The 20257-nt window shown below is 34.6% G+C and overlaps 1 protein-coding gene across 1 annotated transcript in view; it reads left to right on the forward strand.

The window, feature by feature from the left end:
- Positions 1-19541, forward strand: part of LOC142242840 (activated Cdc42 kinase-like) — an 83336-nt gene extending 63795 nt beyond the window's left edge. The window contains exons 10-11 of the mRNA XM_075314361.1: positions 11009-12661; positions 18872-19541. Coding sequence (XP_075170476.1) covers positions 11009-12661; positions 18872-19063 — 1845 coding nt within the window. The 3' untranslated portion in view covers positions 19064-19541. The remainder of the gene's footprint in view (positions 1-11008; positions 12662-18871) is intronic.
- Positions 19542-20257: the final 716 nt, after the last annotated feature.

Below are 20257 nucleotides of genomic sequence, written 5' to 3' on the forward strand. Positions count from 1 at the left end.
CTGTTGAATTGTTGCTGGCTTATCGACGTACACCGTTTCTTTCAAATAACCCCAAAGAAAAAAGTCCAGCGGTGTCAGATCACATGATCTTGGCGGCCAATTGACATCGCCATTACGTGAGATAACACGGCCATTGAATTTGTTGCGCAAAAGAGTCATTGTTTCATTAGCTGTGTGGCAAGTGGCACCGTCCTGCTGAATATCTTCCAATTCGGACCATAAAAAGTTCGTTATCATCTCACGATAGCGACCACCATTCACAGTAACTGCCTGACCGGTCTCATTTTGGAAAAAATACGGCCCGATGATGCCGCCAGCCCATAAACCGCACCAAACAGTCACTCTTTGTAGGTGCATTGGTTTTTCGACAATCACTCTTGAATTCTCATTCGCCCAAATGCGGCAATTCTGTTTATTGACGAATCCACTGAGGTGAAAATGTGCCTCATCACTGAAGATGAAGGTGCACGATATGCATTTTGATTTGAACACCCATTTTCATACTAAGTCTGGTTAACTTTAACACGTTGTTGGATTGTGTATCTCTCCATGGTTCAAATCGAGTAAGTCTGAAATAGAGAAATGTCAAATAAAATTCGGAAAAAAACTTGGCGTTTAGGTGTGGTTCACATTCAACATCGGCCCTTACAATTTAACCACCCTTTATGTGTCAGACCTGGGACTTATCAGCCAACCTGTTATCTAAAGGCCAACACCACCAGAACATTTTAAGCAACTCGGAGAACAATTTTCAAATATCTAGAGGAGTACCGACCAAATATGAAAAAGGGTACCATACGATCACCCTCTAAGTTCTCTGAAAATTTCAAGTAATTCGGGCTTAAATAGGTCCATATACGTAGATCCATAAACTAATATAGGTCCCAGATTTTCACTTGTTCGGGAATGGGGAAAAGCGAAGTTTTCATCTCATTCCCTTGAAAAATTTTCCTCGAAATTTAAAATGCGCAAATCAAAATATTTCTAAAAGCCTCCCTATATATGGTGATTTCAGATTTAACTTCTTCAAACTTACCATTTAAACTGACCTATTTACATTAAAATTATAGCATAACTAAACATGGCATGACATTAGAATTTTATTACCTTAAAAACTTTCCACTTTGAAAATCTTCCAGTGTCCAGTCTAGGTCCTAAGTATTATTAGTACTTTTAAAATTTTAGGTATTTTGATAAACAGTGCTAAAAGCATTATGACTAGTTTAAGAATTGTAAATAGATACTTATTTTAAAATATTTTTAAAATAAGTTTAACCATAACATATATTTTAAATAAAATAAGCCTCTAAGGATTTGATCATCTTTCTCCATATAAAGGACTCATTATGCAATAAAAGTTCAAAAGACTCTAAATTAAAAAAAAAAAAACTATGATCTCATTTAAATTGAAAAAATATCTCAACACATAGCTATTCATAAATACATCTTCTTCGCATGCACACACTCGTATATAAATAAAAACAATTTTATTGAATAAGACAGAAATAACAAGGTGGACTTTTTTAAAAAGCGACACAAAACTATCATCAAATTTTTTAAGCAAATCATTGATATTCCCATTAATCTAATTTGACTGATATAAATCATATAAATCATTATTAATATTATTAAATAATACACACACACACACATCCACATACAAAAAATGCATACTCAAGTAAAAATTCAAAGAAAACAATTAAGCAAATACTAATACAAACACATAACATAAAGCAAATCCTTAACAGATTTGAAATTTAAACGAATTAATAATCATCATACCTCAAGACTTATATATTCTCGAAAAAATGAAATTAACAAGAAAAATCATTACAAACTATTGATAAAATAAAATCAAATTTGAATCCTCTTAGAAGAAATAAAAAAAAAAAACAACTACCAAAAATTGTGAGCTATGTCCAAAATATAATAAAGAAAAATACCCTCAAAATTTACCACAAATATTTATTATACCCCGAAAATTTAAAGACAAAAAACCAAACAAATGCAAAATGGCTAAATAAAGCTTGTATTCAAATTCTAAATATTTATTGATATTATTACCTATCATTAAAAGGAACATGACAAAATACTATTCTACAATTTACCTACAATACATTCATACATATATAAATATATTTATTACAACTATGACACTATCATCGTAAACAAAATACAAATAAATATTATTACTTAAAAAAAAATGGAAAATAATACCTATCCATACACAAGTAATTAATTATTCCAAAACAATTGTCCTATTTGTAGTGTATGGAATATTCGAAAAGGGAAATGTGGGAGATGTTTGCTCTTTTGCTTTTTGGCGATAAGCATTCTATAAAATGTTTTACTGTATACACTCAGAGAAAACAATATTTTTAAATGCAATCTCAGTAGTTTAGGCTTACTTTGAAGCTAGGAATCCAAAATCGACATATCGACTTTTGCATGACTTTCGACAAAGTATAGTTTATCGGGGAGCTTAACTAAATTAAATTAAAAAATATTCACAATTTCTTTAATTCCAAATTAGGTTTTCTACACTAGGTTTACGACTTTTGCGACATACGTATTATACCGTCGTAAATGGGTGTCGCAAAAGTCACAGTTTGCGACAGGCCAACCCTGTTAACAACCATGCCTAACAACCATGTCCATATCGGTCTATAGTTATATATACCCCTCAGATAAATCGATCCCCAATCACACAAAAATTGGTCCATATCAAGTTCATAATTGTATATAGGCCCCATATGTTATAAGCGACCCCCATATTTCAATTCTGGCTCTCTAAGTACCGTTTAGAAGTATCGTTAAGTGTGCCAAATTTGGTTGAAATCAATTCAGATTTATATATAGCTCCCATATATATCTTTCGCCCGATTTACACTCATATGATCACGGAGGCCAAAGTTATTCTCCCATTTATTTGCAGAGGTAGCAGAACTATGCATGTGAAATTTGGTCAAAATCGGTTCAGATTTAGATATAGCTATCATATATATGTACGTCAGAGTTGGGGAAATAGGGTAAAATGTTTCATATTTTAGACCCATTTTCAATGGAAGTTTCCTCCAATTGCCTGTATAGTTTCCACAGAGAATATATTCAAGTTTAGTTTATTTATTGCCTCACATACAACAAGATTTATAATCTTATAATTATAGTATGTGACATAAAATATTTCAGATGTTACTTAGATTGTTTAGGAAAAAACATAACTACATGAAATAGGGTTAATACTAGTTATGACTATTTAATATATAGCATATTAAGTGTGTCATCTTGATCTCATTGGTTTAGATTTAGATAAAGCTTCCATATATTTGTTCTTCCGGTTTATACAAATATGGCCAAAAATGTGGGTAACATTTACACAAAATTCTGTGATGATTTCCCCATATTGTACTCATACCCTACACACTGTAATGTCAGACTTTCAACAGAATGGTTGAGTTTTAAATAAAGCTCCGACTTGGCGAACTTATATCACAACCCATAATTGATCACATATCTTGGCGAGATCTAACCATATCCTTGGAAAATCGCCACTGCTAAGTAGCAAATATTGTTAATATTACTCAAATTGTCCTATATCTCGGATACGTATTTATAGCCCGATATATCACAAATGCTCTTTTGTACAATTGCATTAAAATTGGTCTAGCTATATATTTCCCTTAGTTTTTACAAACATTGTGTTTATCCCAGGGCGTTAGCCGGTTTAAATTTTAATTCTAGAGATTTTGTAGAAGTACAAAAACTTGTCTCCAAATCGTTTAAGATATAAATATTTGTATATGGGAATATAAACCTTCATAATAACACAAATTTTGGTCTACATAGCGGTAAAGGGTATAATATAGTCGGCTCCGCCCGACTTTAGATTTTACTTACTTGTTTATACCTAAAATTCACCAAAAAGTCGAAAGACGTAAAAATGTTTTAACCCTATACAGTCATCCTTCGTCAAAATGACGAAGCATAATTTCATTTTCGATCTAAAATGCTTTTTGGTCGATTGGTAAATTATAAATTTAACCATTTTATGCATTTTTGTTTTATACTAATTAAAAACAAATTGAATAAGAAAATAAACCAATTTTGGTAAGCCGTAGTCAAAATGACGAAGGAAGACGTAAGTGTACGAAAAATAAGCATGACTTTCCAGGGTTAAATATGAATTTTCACTAAAGTCGAAAATCAAATTTCTCAAATTTTCGAAATATGGAAAACATAACTTTTCCAATTTTGTAAAAAGTTGGAAAATATATCCACTTTTTGTCAAAAAAAAAAATTGAGAGCGACTTTTTGTAATTTTCTAAATCGATTCATAGAATTTTTGTATTTTTTTATTTTTTTTTTTGAAAATTGGTGGTCAAAATCGACTTTTTAGTGATCAAATTTTTATACCTAAAATTCGAAAGTCGTGACATCAAAATTTGTTAAATTTTAATTTTAATTAAAGTCGATTTTAACGATTTTATATATATAGCTATTTTTATACAGAAAATACTTTTCATAAAAGTCTACTTTTTCAAAATTAGAAAAAATTGTCGAAAAGTCGACGATTTGATTTTCATTATAATCCCAACATTTAATGATCGCATAGAACAAATATTTGTATGCCGCAAACCACACAGAATCACGTCCTGATCTAGCCCTAGCCCTTGTAAGCTATGCATGGGTTCATTCCCTGTTTATACTAAAAAACTTTTTCGACGGTGGTTTAATTCCTCTCAATACACCCAAATAAGGAATATGATCACCTTATAGACAGTGAACATGTAACATGTTGGTCGCAACCATCTTATTTTTTCGGGCATTATGTATTTGATTTCGACAATCATTTTATGTTTGGAGAGAAACCAACATTTTTACGGCAAAATGTTCCATGTTCCCATCCAAAAATAATATTTTTCTCTAAGAGGTGATCATATTTCTCCTCTGCTTGGTAATGCTGCGTGTATTAAAGCATCTCTAAGTGGCTTAACCGTAATGTGAAACCCATTTCCAACTCGGCTATAAACAGGGGGTCCCTTTTCATTGAGCTAAACATGGAATCGGGCAGCAGAAATTTGGTCATAATAACCTTATTTATTAACCGATCTTAATCCAAGTTCGCACAATGTAATATTTTGTAATATCAATTACATCTGCAAACTACCATAGAAATCGTATCAGATTTAGATATAATTATCCTATATATGTATTTATTGACCGATTTTGCGAAATTTAACCTCGGCACCCTTATTTATTAATCGGCCCTTCTACATGTTCTAAGAGTGTATTATTTACAAAATTCCAAAAATTAAATTTTGCAGTATAACAAACATCCTGCCCTAAAAATCCCGAATTTAGTTCCCTAACAAATAAAATATTAAAAATTGTACACAAACACAAACACACATAAAAAAACATAATACATAATATTTCATTGTGGAATTGTATTTAAATCGTAAGAAGTTTTCTAAAAGTTATGAAAGAAATCAAAACAAAAAGAGTTATGGAAATAAAGAAGTATCATGGAGTTACAATAACCAAAATCCTATTTTGTTTAATGGTCTATAGGGAGCACAAAATTTAAAATGCGGGAAAAAAGACTGATCAAATGTCCATCGATAGCCACTACTTTTTTCCAACTTTCCGGCAACATACGGATACCGCTATGAAAATATGACTCACCCTTTGGCTCAATCCTAGAATCAACCTATCAGTCCGGTTATGCGTTATCGATTGGAACAAGTGGTAATATCTGGACAGGTGGAGTAGGACTTCCCACTAGTGTGTTTCCAAATATTGTGATCTATCAAGCAATACTCGGCCCAAACGCATCAATTGCGTTCCATACAAAGCTCCTGTGATCGTTTCACTAGGTTGCAGAAGTTCGTACATTGTTTTTTATATGTTTGGGTGTAAAAATTATATGTTTGGAACTCAATTTTTTAGCACAGTATTTTTAAGTGCAAGCATATAATATTCGTAAACTAGTATAATAAGTTTGGGATATATGTATATGGTATGTTAATATGTTAAAACATATTATGTTTGGGATATCACATTTTCTTAAATGAAATGTCTCTGGAACAAACATATAATTTAGAAATTTTTATATCTGTTTAAAAACGTCAGATAGGGCTAGATAGATTAGAGAAAGTTTAGATAAAAATGGCAACGGAGATAGATAACGAGAGACATCAACGGAACACAGTGAGAGCAAATGGTGCTCTGCTTGAGAGGCATATTTGTATTTGGATAAATGTGTTTGCATCATCAAAATCGAAAATTAAGTCTAAGCATTATTCATTTTATACATTCAACACTTTTTTATTTGCACAAATTCTGAAAATATATATGCTTGAAGCAGAATATGTCTGTCAGTAGATGCTATTTTTTCGAGGGTTAGGTTAGGTTAGGTTAGGTGGCAGCCCGATGTATCAGGCTCACTTAGACTATTCAGTCCATTGTGATACCACATTGGTGAACTTCGAGGGTGTAGTACACCACACCCATCATAAGCTTCTTTCCATAGATATTCGGCTTTGCCGTTGATGTTAAGGCGCGACCGGAGTAACCATATCATTTTGTCGCTTAGGATTATCGTAGTCGATCCACTTTTTATCGTCAATATAATTCTGGTTAATCGACTTCTTTAAAATGTACATCTCTAAAAAGCTAATGATGAGATGATGTATGAATCGATCAAGTCTGATATATCCGTTCCGGATATACAGGTTAAGATGTGGGTTTAGAACCGGTTTTGTGTAACAAAGCGGCTTAAAAGTCAAAAACTACTCGAAGTAAAGGTGCCAATTAACCGATTTAATTTTTTTAGCTAAAACTTCTACCTATTCGTTATAGCTAAATTTCGACTGATACCTCTACTAGAACCTGATATAATAACCGGTTTTTATTCATATTCATATAAAATGTTTCGCTTGCAGTGTTTTTTTATACCCTCCACCATAGGATGGGGGTATATTAACTTTGTCATTCCGTTTGTAACACATCGAAATATTGCTCTAAGACCCCATAAAGTACATATATTCTGGGTCGTGGTGAAATTCTGAGTCGATCTGAGCATGTCCGTCCGTCCGTCTGTTGAAATCACGCTAACTTCCAAAAGAAACAAGCTATCGACTTGAAACTTGGCACAAGTAGTTGTTATTGATGTACGTCGGATGGTATTGCAAATGGGTCATATCGGTCCACTTTTACGTATAGCCCTCATATAAACGGATCCCCAAATTTGGCTTGCCGATCCTCTAAGAGAAGCAAATTTCATCCGATCCGGCTGAAATTTTGTACATGGTGTAAGTATATGGTCTCTAACAACCATACAAAAATTGGTCCACATCGGTCCATAATTATATATAGCCCCCATATAAACCGATCTCCAGATTTGGCTTGCGGAGCCTCTAAGAGAAGCAAATTTCATCCGATGCGGTTGAAATTTGGAACATGGTGTCAGCATATGATCTCTAACAACCATGCAAAAATTGGTCCACATCGGTCCATTATTATATGTAGCCCCTTATAAACCGATCCAACGATTTGGCTTGCGGAGCCTCTAAAAGTAGCAAATTTTGTACATGGTGTTGGTATATGGTCTCTAGCAACTAAGCAAAAACTGGTCCACATCGGTCAATAATTATATATAGCCCCTTATAAACCGATCCCCCGATTTGGCTTGCGGAGCCTCTAAAAGAAGCAAATTTCATCCGACCCGGCTAAAATTTGGTACATGGTGTTAGTATATAGTCTCTAATGACCATGCAAAAATTGGTCCACATCGGTCCATAATTATATATAGCCCCCATATAAACCAATCACCAAATTTGACCTCCGGAGCCTCGGGGAAGACAACAATTCTTCTGATTCAGTTGAAATTTGGTACATGGTGTTATTATATGGCTTCAAACACCCATGCAACATGGTGTCAGCATATGATCTCTAACAACCATGCAAAAAGTGGTCCACATCGGTCCATTATTATATGTAGCCCCTTATAAACCGATCCAACGATTTGGCTTGCGGAGCCTCTAAAAGTAGCAAATTTTGTACATGGTGTTGGTATATGGTCTCTAGCAACTAAGCAAAAACTGGTCCACATCGGTCAATAATTATATATAGCCCCTTATAAACCGATCCCCCGATTTGGCTTGCGGAGCCTCTAAGAGAAGCAAATTTCATCCGACCCGGCTAAAATTTGGTACATGGTGTTAGTATATAGTCTCTAATGACCATGCAAAAATTGGTCCACATCGGTCCATAATTATATATAGCCCCCATATAAACCGATCACCAAATTTGACCTCCGGAGCCTCGGGGAAGACAAAAATTCTTCTGATTCAGTTGAAATTTGGTATATGGTGTTATTATATGGCTTCAAACACCCATGCAAAAATTGGTCGAAATCGGTCCATAATTATATATAGGCCCCATATAAACCGATCCTCAGATTTGACCTCCGGAGCTTCTTGGAAGACCAAAATTTATCTGATTCAGTTGAAATTTGGTACGTGGTGTTATTATATGGCCTAAAACACCCATGCAAAAATTGGTCGAAATCTGTCCATAATTATATATAGCCCCCATATAAACCGATCCCCAGATTTGAACTCCGGTGCCTTTTGAAGAAGCAAAATTCATCCGATCTGGATGAAATTTGGTACGTGATGGTAGTATATGATATTTAGCAGCCATGCCAAAAGTGATCCATATCAGTCCATAATCATATATAGCCCCCATATAAACCGATCCCGAGATTTGGTTTTGGAGCCTCTTGGAGGAGCAAATTTCATCCGAGTCAGTTGAAATTTGGTACATTGTGCTAGTATGTGGCCGTTAACAACCATGCCTAACTAGGTCCATATCGGTCTATAGTTATATATAGCCCTCAGATAAATCGATCCCAAATCACACAAAAATTGGTCCATATCAAGTTCATAATTGTATAAAGCCCACATATAAGCGACCCCCATATTTCAATTCTGGCTCTCTACGTACCGTGCAAAAGTCCATATCGATTCGTAATTATTTGTAGACTTACTTACACATACCTTTTTCGTCTAATATATACCACGTATAGACTAACTAACAATTTAGAAAACGATGTTAAGAAGTTTTAAGATACTACAACCCAATTAATTCGATTGTGGATGGCAGTCTTTCGTAGAAGTTTCTACGCAATCCATAGTGGAGGGTTCATAAGATTCGGCCTGGCCGAACTTACGGTCGTATATACTTGTTCTTATTAATTACTCCGATATCCGGAATTAATAAACGATTAATATCTATTCCCGGCTTACAACCGAAAATAATTACCGATTTATATCCATATCCGTTTAAAAAATTTCGTCCACTGCACTTTTTACATCGAAATTCTTCTTAGAACCGGAAATATGAACCGATTTATATCTATATCCGGTTTAAAAAAAAAATTTACATATTTTTTAAATTCGCGGGTTTTGTTGTTTTTATTTTTTTGTGAAAAATGTAACTCCGAATAATCGATTCACTACACCCCATAACCGATTTAAAACCCGAAAAACAACTTAAAAAAATTAATATAATAGTTTAATATGCAAAATTCCACTTTTCACCGATACAATAAAATTCATCGGCATACATATCAGGTTTTAGCAGAGATATCTGGCTAAATTCATCTTTCATGGAGAGGAGGAAGTGTTGGCTACAATTGCACCCGGTCACGTAGTACCTTTATATCGGATACCTTTAAGAAAACGGCTCAAAATACACATTTTTTTTAACGTAGAAACTAAACCTTTATATCGGATACCTTTAAGATAACGGCTCAAAATACACATTTTTTTAACGTAGAGGAGGAAGTGTTGGCTACAATTGCACCCGGTCACGTAGTACCTTTATATCGGATACCTTTAAGAAAACGGCTCAAAATACGCATTTTTTTTTTAACGTAGAAACTAAACCGATAGTTAGAAAAACGGGTCATTCTTCATTTCAAAGGTGATTGCTTTTAGTGATGTGCATTTAAAAGTAATCGGGTTACTAAATCCGGCTTTATTTACAATTAGTTACCCACATTTAGTTATTCGGTTTACTTGCTATTTCGACATAAAATTTAATTCTCTATCGACTCAAAAATCCCCGTTTTTAGCAGAGATATCTGGCTAAATTCATCTTTCATGGAGAGGAGGAAGTGTTGGCTACAATTGCACCCGGTCACTTAGTACCTTTATATCGGATACCTTTAAGAAAACGGCTCAAAATACACATTTTTTAGCGTAGAAACTAAACCGATAGTTAGAAAAACGGGTCATTCTTCATTTCAAAGGTGATTGCTTTTAGTGATGTGCATTTAAAAGTAATCTGGTTACTAAATCCGGGTTTATTTACAATTAGTTACCTACATTTAGTTATTCCGTTACTTGCTATTTCGATAAAATGTAATTCTCTATTGACTCAAAAACATTTTTTTACACATTCATATCTTTTGAGCAAGATTTTTGTGAAATTTTAATAGAAACCTAATATTGGATAATTATGGATCGAAAGTTTAAAATTAATAGATTTTTCTGTTTTTAATATTTTTTTTTTTTTTGATTAATTGGTTTTTTGATTAATTTGAGTCGAGATGAGTCGACATATTCTGCGGAGGCGTTGACTGCCAAAAAAAAAATGGGCGGCGGCTAAAATCAGCGGCATTCGACGGCTTCATTCTCTGGTCACGGTATTCGACTTAAAAATTGGTATCTTTGCATAAAATAAAATTCTATAGAACTGAGGACATTTATTCCGAATTGACATTTCCCAATTAATCTTTTGATACAGGCACAAATATTAAAAGATTTTAACATTTTGGTTTTTGAAATTTTGTTTATAGACGCTTATTTCTTTCTAAACTATCATTTTTATTATTCTTTTACGTTAAAATAATTTATTTTTTTAATTTTAATTTTTATTTTAATTTTTATTTTATTTTATTTTATGTTTTTTCTTTAATTCATCCACACTCCATATCTAGGCCATTATCGGAGAAGAAGGACGTGAAGCCTACAATAGTCTAATCGATCGTAAACACATCATGGGTATCGAACCAACCACATGTATGCTGCGAAAACCAGACTCACAATTGTCGGCGAAATCTTCCAAAACTTTGCCCAGGCGTTCGTGTAATCTAAATCGCGATAATAGTGATGATTTTATACCCACACATATGGAAAGATCCTCACAAAATGAACAAGAACTGATAATACCACCATTGCAAAATGCACCCAGACCAACAACTCTGCCAACAAGGGGTGCAGCCAGCCGAGCTAGGAAGGCGGAACTGGGATTATTTAAAGAGATGAGTAGTATGCAGGAAAGAGGAGAAACTGGTGATATCAATAGCAATCCGACTCTGAATAATCGTTTAAGTGACAACATATCACCATGTGAAAGTCCCAGTTATGTTACCAATATCTCATCATATAAATTTCCCGATCAATCAACAGCAGAGGGTAAAGCAAAAACTCCCGAGGGTGGAGATTTAAATCCTTTACCTGTACCACCCAAGGATGGTAAAAAGCATATACAAACAAATGCCAAACGTCATGTTCGTAAATATCCCTTAATAATCCCGGCCAATGGAGTCCAGAGGACTCTCAATAAGGTTATGGGAGAAGAGGAGAAATTAATGGTTTTGAAAACTTCGACGATGATGACAAGTCAATCAATCAATATTCGTAATATGACCACTGTGCCCACAATAAAACCTTTCAATGTCAATCATAACAATAACAATCCCTCCAATATGGCTGAATATGAGAATACCACGACGACGACAACAAGTCAAACACAAAATCTCCAAGAAAGAACATATCAAAATATCGGCTCCGATGATACAGCATCATTGCAATTTGAATCTATACTTGAGGCAGATTTCAATAAGGATCAAGTTTTACAATCGCCCGATGTCACCGATGGCTTTTATAATTTCTCCATACAAAAGGATCACTATCATAAGAGTAAAGAAGCGGATTTCGATGCCCAAAAATTGGCCGGTGGTCTGTATGTCAATGAAGATGAATTGAGAAATTTGGATATTGATAAGAATTTGGTAAAGCTTAGCAAACAAAATTGTGATAAGAAATCCAATGAGAGTTTAGATGTTAGACATGTAACTCCAACTCCAACACCCACACCGCCTCCTCCGCCACCTCCAACATCTGATCCACCGGAGGAGAATTCGGGTATAGAGCATTTGCAAGCGAATGAAGAGTCATCAAATGCCATTCAAAGTGAAGAGAAATCAGCTGTTGCTGGACCATCGCAAAAAGTCACAACACAATCACATTCACAATTAAGTCATTCATCGGAATCGAAATTCCTAAAATCTAAAAGTCTTTCACCACCCAAACAAGATAATGAGCTTGCTGGCAATGCTCTATTTCAAAAAGTTCGAGAATCTGTTGACAAAGCCATGGTAACACCAAAGTCTTTGGACTCAAACTCATGTGTTATAAAGCCCTTAACTGAAGCTGAGCTCTTTTCGGCAGCTGTCAATCGTTTAAATGATTCGAATTCCGTTAGTTGTGAAGATCTTCTAGAGTTCTCAGACAAGAAACCCAAAGGTCATGAACGTGGTGTGGATTCCGATGAAGTTCGCATAATGATGAAAGTCTTGGGAAAAGATGTAAGTATGCGTATATGAATTTTTTTCAAAGCAACCACTATGCATTTGTAACACATCGACATATCGATTTTTCGACTATATAAAGCGTATATGCTCTTGGTCAGGATGAAATTCTAAGACGACCAAAAGAAGTCCGTCTGTCTATTGTAAAGCCCATGCAGCCTTCAATAAGGTAAAGTTCGAAGATGAGCTATATCGGCGCATGTTTTTTATAGTCCCCATTTGACTTCTGGAGCATAGAGACTTCTCCACCTTTAACCGATTGTCCTGAAATTGAAAATCTTGAGGGATTTTTGATCCAAAATGTGATATGCCACATATGGTATATATTGGTCCATGTTTTGGCGTAGACCCATTTCCAGATTTGACTCCTTTGATCTGCAGGTATTTTAGGTTCGTATAAAGCTGTGTTTCATCTGGTATATATGGGTCCTTGTTTTGATAAAGCCTCCATTAAGACCGATTTCCCCTTTTGACTCCTTTAGGGAATGAAAGCCGCAATTGTCATGCGATTTGCATGAAATGTGAAATCTAGCGGCATTTTAAGTCATATTTTATTTATATATCGGTCCATGTTATGATATAGCGTCCATATAGACCGTTTTCCCAATTTTACTCCTTGAAAGGCATGGAAGCCGCAATTTCGTCAAATTTTCTTGAAATTTGAAATATAGTGGCCGATTTTCCGTTGACCGCAATCTTCATGCGATTTGCTTCACTTTTTGAATCTTGAGGTATTTTAAGTCAGTAAAAGGCCATATTTAATCGGCCTTTTTTTTTGTTTAATATATACGCCGTATGGACTAACTTACAATTTAGAAGACGATGTTAAGAAGTTTTAAGATATCTTACCATCGACAAATGTTACCGCAACCCAAGTAATTCGATTGTGGATGACAGTCTTTAGTAGAAGTTTCTACGCAATCCATGGTGGAGGGTACATAAGATTCGGCCTGGCTGAACTTACGGCCGTATATACTTGTTAAAATTATTTTATTTATTAAATTTAACTTAGCTTATATAAATATAAGGCAAGTATAAAGAAAAAAAAAAATAGCATTAGCTACAAAGGCTATCAGCTAAACATTTTGATAAAATATAAAGGGAAACAGTGAAAATTTGATTTTATACCATCCACTAAAATTTGATCAAAAACTTAAAATTTGATTTTTTAGTAGAATTTTCACGAAATTTTGGTAGATTATTTTTTAACATAATCGAACTGGCAACTGAGCATGGAAGCCCTCAGTATTTTTTATTTCATCTATTTTTAGTTGCATCTCTTCACGGGCTATATCAAATAGCCCCTATATAGACCGATCTCCTAATTTGACTTCTTGAGGGTATGGAAGACACCATTTTCATGCGATTTGTTTGAAATTTTAAATCTGGAGTTATCTTATATTCGCAAAGATCTTTTGATGTAGCCTCCATGACGATTTTTCGATTTGACTCTTTGAGGGCATGGACGCCAAGCAAATGCCTGGAATTTGAAATCTGGAGGTATTATAGATTGAAAAGGTGCTATGCCAAATGTACTTTGTAGCGATCAATGTTTCGATATACCTTTCTTATAGATAATCTCCCGAATTATCCGATTTGCTTGAAATTTGTAATCTGGAGGTATTTTAGATTCAAAAGGTCATTCAAAGATTTTGTCTACATTTGAATTTATTCGTTTTTCAATTTTTATACCCTCCACCATAGGATGGGGGTATATTAACTTTGTCATTCCGTTTGTAACATATCGAAATATTGCTCTAAGACCCCATAAAGTATATATATTCTGGGTCGTGGTGAAATTCTGAGTCGATCTGAGCATGTCCGTCCGTCCGTCCGTCTGTTGAAATCACGCTAACTTCCGAACGAAACAAGCTATCGACTTGAAACTTGGCACAAGTAGTTGTTATCGATGTAGGTCGGATGGTATTGAAAATGGGCCATATCGGTCCACTTTTGCGTATAGTCCCCATATAAAGGGACCCTCAGATTTGGCTTGTGGAGCCTCTAACAGAAACATATTTCATCCGATGCGGCTGAAATTTGGTACATGGTGTTGCTATATGGTCTCTAACAACCATGCAAAAATTGGTCCACATCGGTCCATAATTATATATAGCCCCCATATAAACCGGTCCCCAGGTTTGGCTTGCGGAGCCTAAAAGAGAAGCAAATTTCATCCGATCCAGCTGAAATTTGGTACATGGTGTTGTTATATGGTTTCTAACAATCGTGCAAAAATTGGTCCACATCGGTCCATAATTATATATAGCCCCCATATAAACCGATCCCCAGATTTGGCTTGCGGAGCCTCAAAGAGAAGCAAATTTCATCCGATCCGGCTGAAATTTGGTACATGATGTTGGTATTAGGTCTCTAATAACCATGCAAAAATTGGTCCACATCGGTCCATAATTATATATAGACCCCATATAAACCGATCTCCAGATTTGGCTTGCGAAGCCTCAAAGGGAAGCAAATTGCATCCGATCCGTCTGAAATTTGGTACATGGTATTGGTATACGGTCTCTAACAACCGTGCAAAAATTGGTCCACATCGGTCCATAATTATATAGAGCGCCCATATAAACCGATCCCCAGATTTGGGTTGCGGAGCCTCAAAGAGAAGCAAATTTCATCCGATCCGCCTGAAATTTGGTAAATGATATTGATATATGGTCTCTAACAACCATGCAAAAATTGGTCCACATCGGTTCATAATTATATATAGCCCCCATATAAACCGATCCCCAGATTTGGCTTGCGAAGTCTCCAAGAGAAGCAAATTTCATCCAACCCGGTTGTAATTTGGAACATGGTGTTAGTATATGATCTTTAACAACCGTGCCAGAATTGGTCCATATCGGTCCATAATTATATATAGCCCCCATATAAAACGTTCTCCAGATTTGACATCCGGATCCTCTTGGAGGAGCAAAATTCATCCGATCCGGTTCAAATTAGGAACGTGGTGTTACTATATTACTATATATTTTGGTATGGTTACTAAGAACCATACCAAAATTGGTCCAATCACACAAAAACTGGTCCATATCGGTTTATAATCATGGTTGCCACTAGAGCCAAAAATAATCTACCAAAATTTTATTTCTATAGAAAATGTTGTCAAAATTTCATTTCTATAGAAAATTTTGTCAAAATTTTATTTCTAGAAAAAATTTTGTTAAAATGTTATTCCGTTCATAATAAATTTTTCATCATTGTCAAAATTTTATTTCTATAGAAAATTTTGTCAACATTTTATTTCTATAGAAAATTTTGTTCAAATTTTATTTGGTTCATAATCAAGGTTGCCACTCGAGCCAAAAATAATCTACCAAGATTTTATTTCTATAGAAAATTTTGTCAAAAGTTTATTTCTATAGAAAATTTTGTTAAAATTTTATTTCTGTAGAAATGTTTGTCAAAATTTTCTTTCTATAGAAATTTTTGTCAAAATTTTTATTTCTATAGAAAATTTTGTGAAAATTTTATTTCTATAGAAAATTTTGTTGAAATTTTATTTCTGTAGAAAATTTTGTCAAAATTTTATGTCTACTTTGTCAAACTGAATTATATACGTATTGGATCGATCGTTTTTGATTTAATATATACCACGTATGGACTTACATACAATTTAGAAGATGGTGTTAGGAGGTTTTAAGATACCTTGCCATCGGCAAGCGTTACCGCAACTTAAGTAATTCGATTGTGGATGGCAGTGTTTAGAAGAAGTTTTTACGCAATCCATGATGGAGGGTACATAAGCTTCGGCCTGGCCGAACTTACGGCCGTATATACTTGTTTTTTTTTTTTTTTAGATTACTGGCTGACCTGGAAAACGTTAACTTAAGCAGTTTGTTAATGTTTTTGGAGCAATCTGGTTGGTTCCACAAAAGTAAATAATAGAGAAGGTTCAGTGGTTAAGACTAGAAGTGCCCATATGTAATAGGTACTTTTAGTTAAATGTGGTATCACAATGGACTGAATAGTCTAAGTGAGCCTGAAATTTAATCGGGCTGCCACTTTAACCTAACCTAACCTACAACCATACAAAAATTGGTCCACATCGGTCCATAATTATATATAGCCCCCATATAAACCGATCCCCCGATTTGGCTTTCGGAGCCTCCAAGAGAAGCAAATTTCATCCGATCCGGCTGAAACTTGGTACATGGTGTTAGTATATGGTCTTTAACAACCATGCAAAAATTGGTCCACATCGGTCCATAATTATATATAGCCCCCATATAAACCGATCCCCCGATTTGGCTTGCGGAGCCTCTAAGAGAAGAAAATTTCCTCCGATCCGGCTGAAATTTGGTACATGGTGTTAGTATATAGTCTCTAACAACTATGGAAAAATTGGTCCACATCGATCAATAATTATATATAGGCCCCATATAAACCGATCCCCCGATTTGGCTTGCGGAGCCTCTAAGAGAAGTAAATTTCATCCGATCCGGCTGAAATTTGGTACATGGTGTTAGTATATGGTCTCTAATGACCATGCAAAAATTGGTCCACATCGGTTCATAATTATATATAGCCCCCATATAAACCGATCACCAGATTTGACCTCCGGAGCCTCGTGGAAGACCAAAATACATCTGATTCAGTTGATATTTGGTTCGTTGTGTTAATATATGGCCTCAAACACCCTTGCAAAAATTGGTCGAAATCGGTCCATAATTATATATAGCCCCCATATAAACCGATCCCCAGATTTGACCTCCGGAGCCCCTTGGAAGAGCAAAATTCATCCGATTCGGTTGAAATTTGGTACGTAATGTTAGTATATGGTATCCAACAACCATGCACGAATTGGTTCATATATGTCTATAATTATATATAGCCCCCATATAAACCGATCACCAGATTTGACCTCCGGAGCCTCTTGGAAGACCAAAATACATCTGATTCAATTGATATTTGGTACGTGGTGTTAATATATGGCCTCAAACACCCTTGCAAAAATTGGTCGAAATCGGTCCATAATTATATATAGCCCCCATATAAACCGATTCCCAGATTTGACCTCCGGAGCCCCTTGGAAGAGAAAAATTCGTCCGATTCGGTTGAAATTTGGTACGTGATGTTAGTATATGGTATCCAACAACCATGCAGGAATTGGTTCATATCAGTCCATAATTATATATAACCCCCATATATACCGATCCCCAGATTTGACCTCCGGTACCTTTTGGAGAAGCAAAATTCATCCGATCTGGTTGAAATTTGGTACGTGGTGGTAGTATATGATATTTAACAACCATGCCAAAAGTGGTCCATATCAGTCCCGATCCCGAGATTTGGTTTTGGAGCCTCTTGGAGGAGCAAATTTCATCCGAGTCAGTTGAAATTTGGTACATTTTGCTAGTATATGGCCGTTAACAACCATGCCTAACTAGGTCCATATCGGTCTATAGTTATATATAGCCCTCAGATAAATAGATCCCCAATCACACAAAACTTGGTCCATATCAAGTTCATAATTGTATATAGCCCCCATATAAGCGACCCCCAAATTTCAATTCTGGCTCCCTATGTACCGTGCAAAAGTCCGTAACGATTCGTAATTATTTGTAGACTTACCTACACATACCTTTTTTGTCTAATATATACCACGTATGGACTACGTGGTAGTCCATAAGTGGTAAGTTCGGCCTGGCCGAACTTACGGCCATATATACTTGTTTTCTTCATTCAATTTCTAAATTCAGACGCGACTTTAAATAGAATTTATGCAATGTTTCAATTAAAGGCGTTTAAAAAAAAAACATATATTTTTAATCGATTTTTAGCTTTGTAGCCAAGATGCAAATAGTGAACAAATTTAAAGACAATTTCATTAAGCCAAGTTGACATTAGTAAAACGAAATTTTCTTTCATGTTAGGAAACCAAATTTTTAATTCGAATCACTTAAGTATAAGGACAAAACTACTTCATTGAAAAGTTTATCGACTTTTGAACAAGGAACAAATTTATATCAGAGAAATGCGTCTTCCATGCTAAGCTAAATCCGCATTAGAAATTTAATTTTCAGTGCACAAAAGTTATTGTATGTGTTCCATGGCAGTGGATAATTAAGATTCTTTCCGGCCGTTAAACTTGTTTTTTTTTTTTTTTGTTTTTGCAGGGATTTCAATAAAAGTTACAATAAATAACTTTCATTAAAAAATCTATATATTTTCTCCTCTCCATTTCAGAGCTCTCCAGAACGTTGTCTCAAATCATTGGAATTCATTGAATGGGATGTTCACAAAGCCATTAAAATAATAAAGTTACAAAATATTTTGAAAGATATCGAATTGAATTTACCCGAAACTGTGGAATATCTACTAAAATATGATTGGGATTTACATACAACAGCAAGACGTCTCAAAAGTTTAAAGACTTGATTATAATTCACTTAAATATAAGTTAATAATAAATAATTTGCTATAGCTTTCACTACCTTTTCATTGTTAAAAACACACATACTCCCAAGCAATCAATTTTGCAACCACCATCCTTTTTTTAATAACTGTTGCCTTTCGACTCTTTTTTTAACATTAAAAGCATGCATTTTATTGTCGACTATTATTTTTCATAAGATTTTAAATTTAAGAAAAAAAACGTTTAAAAATCCTAATTATTTTTGTACTTATCAAGAAAAACAATTTTTTATTAATATTTTCTTTATATATAATTAATTATTGAATGATATTTTTTTACGTTACATGACGTAATTTTTTGGTTTTAAAGAGAACAACAACACAACACAAAACATTCAGTGAAAATTAAAACACAAGTGCCTTTGTAACATGATGATCTTATAAAGAACAAAACAAAATATATTTTAATAAAAAAAATAAAAAACTTTATTTAAATACTAAACTAATGTTATTTTATTTGAATAGCTTTACCCTCCGTTGTCCCAGATAAAATTTTATTTAAATAAAAATATATCTAATTAAAAACGTAATTTGAATTTATACGACACATACACAGAAAAATAACATGTTGGCTGATAAGTCCCCGGTTTCACACTTAGATGGCGTCGCTAGTATTAAATGAATATTATTTTTATATAGTACCAACCTTCAAATGATTCGTGTCAAAATTTGACGTCTGTAAGTCAATTAGTTTGGAAGATAGAGCGTCTTTTGTTATTGTGAAAAAAATGGAAAAAAAGGAATTTCGTGTTTTGATAAAATACTGTTTTCTGAAGGGAAAAAATACGGTGGAAGCAAAAACTTGGCTTGATAATGAGTTTCCGGACTCTGCCCCAGGGAAATCAACAATAATTGATTGGTATGCAAAATTCAAGCGTGGTGAAATGAGCACGGAGGACGATGAACGCAGTGGACGCCCGAAAGAGGTGGTTGCCGACGAAAACATCAAAAAAATCCACAAAATGATTTTGAATGACCGTAAAACGAAGTTGACCGAGATAGCAGAGGCCTTAAAGACATCAAAGGAACGTGTTGGTCATATAATTCATCAATATTTGGATATGCGGAAGCTCTGTGCAAAATGGGTGACGCGCGAGCTCACATTTGACCAAAAACAACAACGTGTTGATGATTCTGAGCGGTGTTTGCAGCTGTTAT

Source organism: Haematobia irritans, unplaced genomic scaffold, assembly GCF_050003625.1.
Source record: "Haematobia irritans isolate KBUSLIRL unplaced genomic scaffold, ASM5000362v1 scaffold_8, whole genome shotgun sequence".
NCBI classification, from domain to species: Eukaryota; Metazoa; Arthropoda; class Insecta; order Diptera; family Muscidae; genus Haematobia; species Haematobia irritans.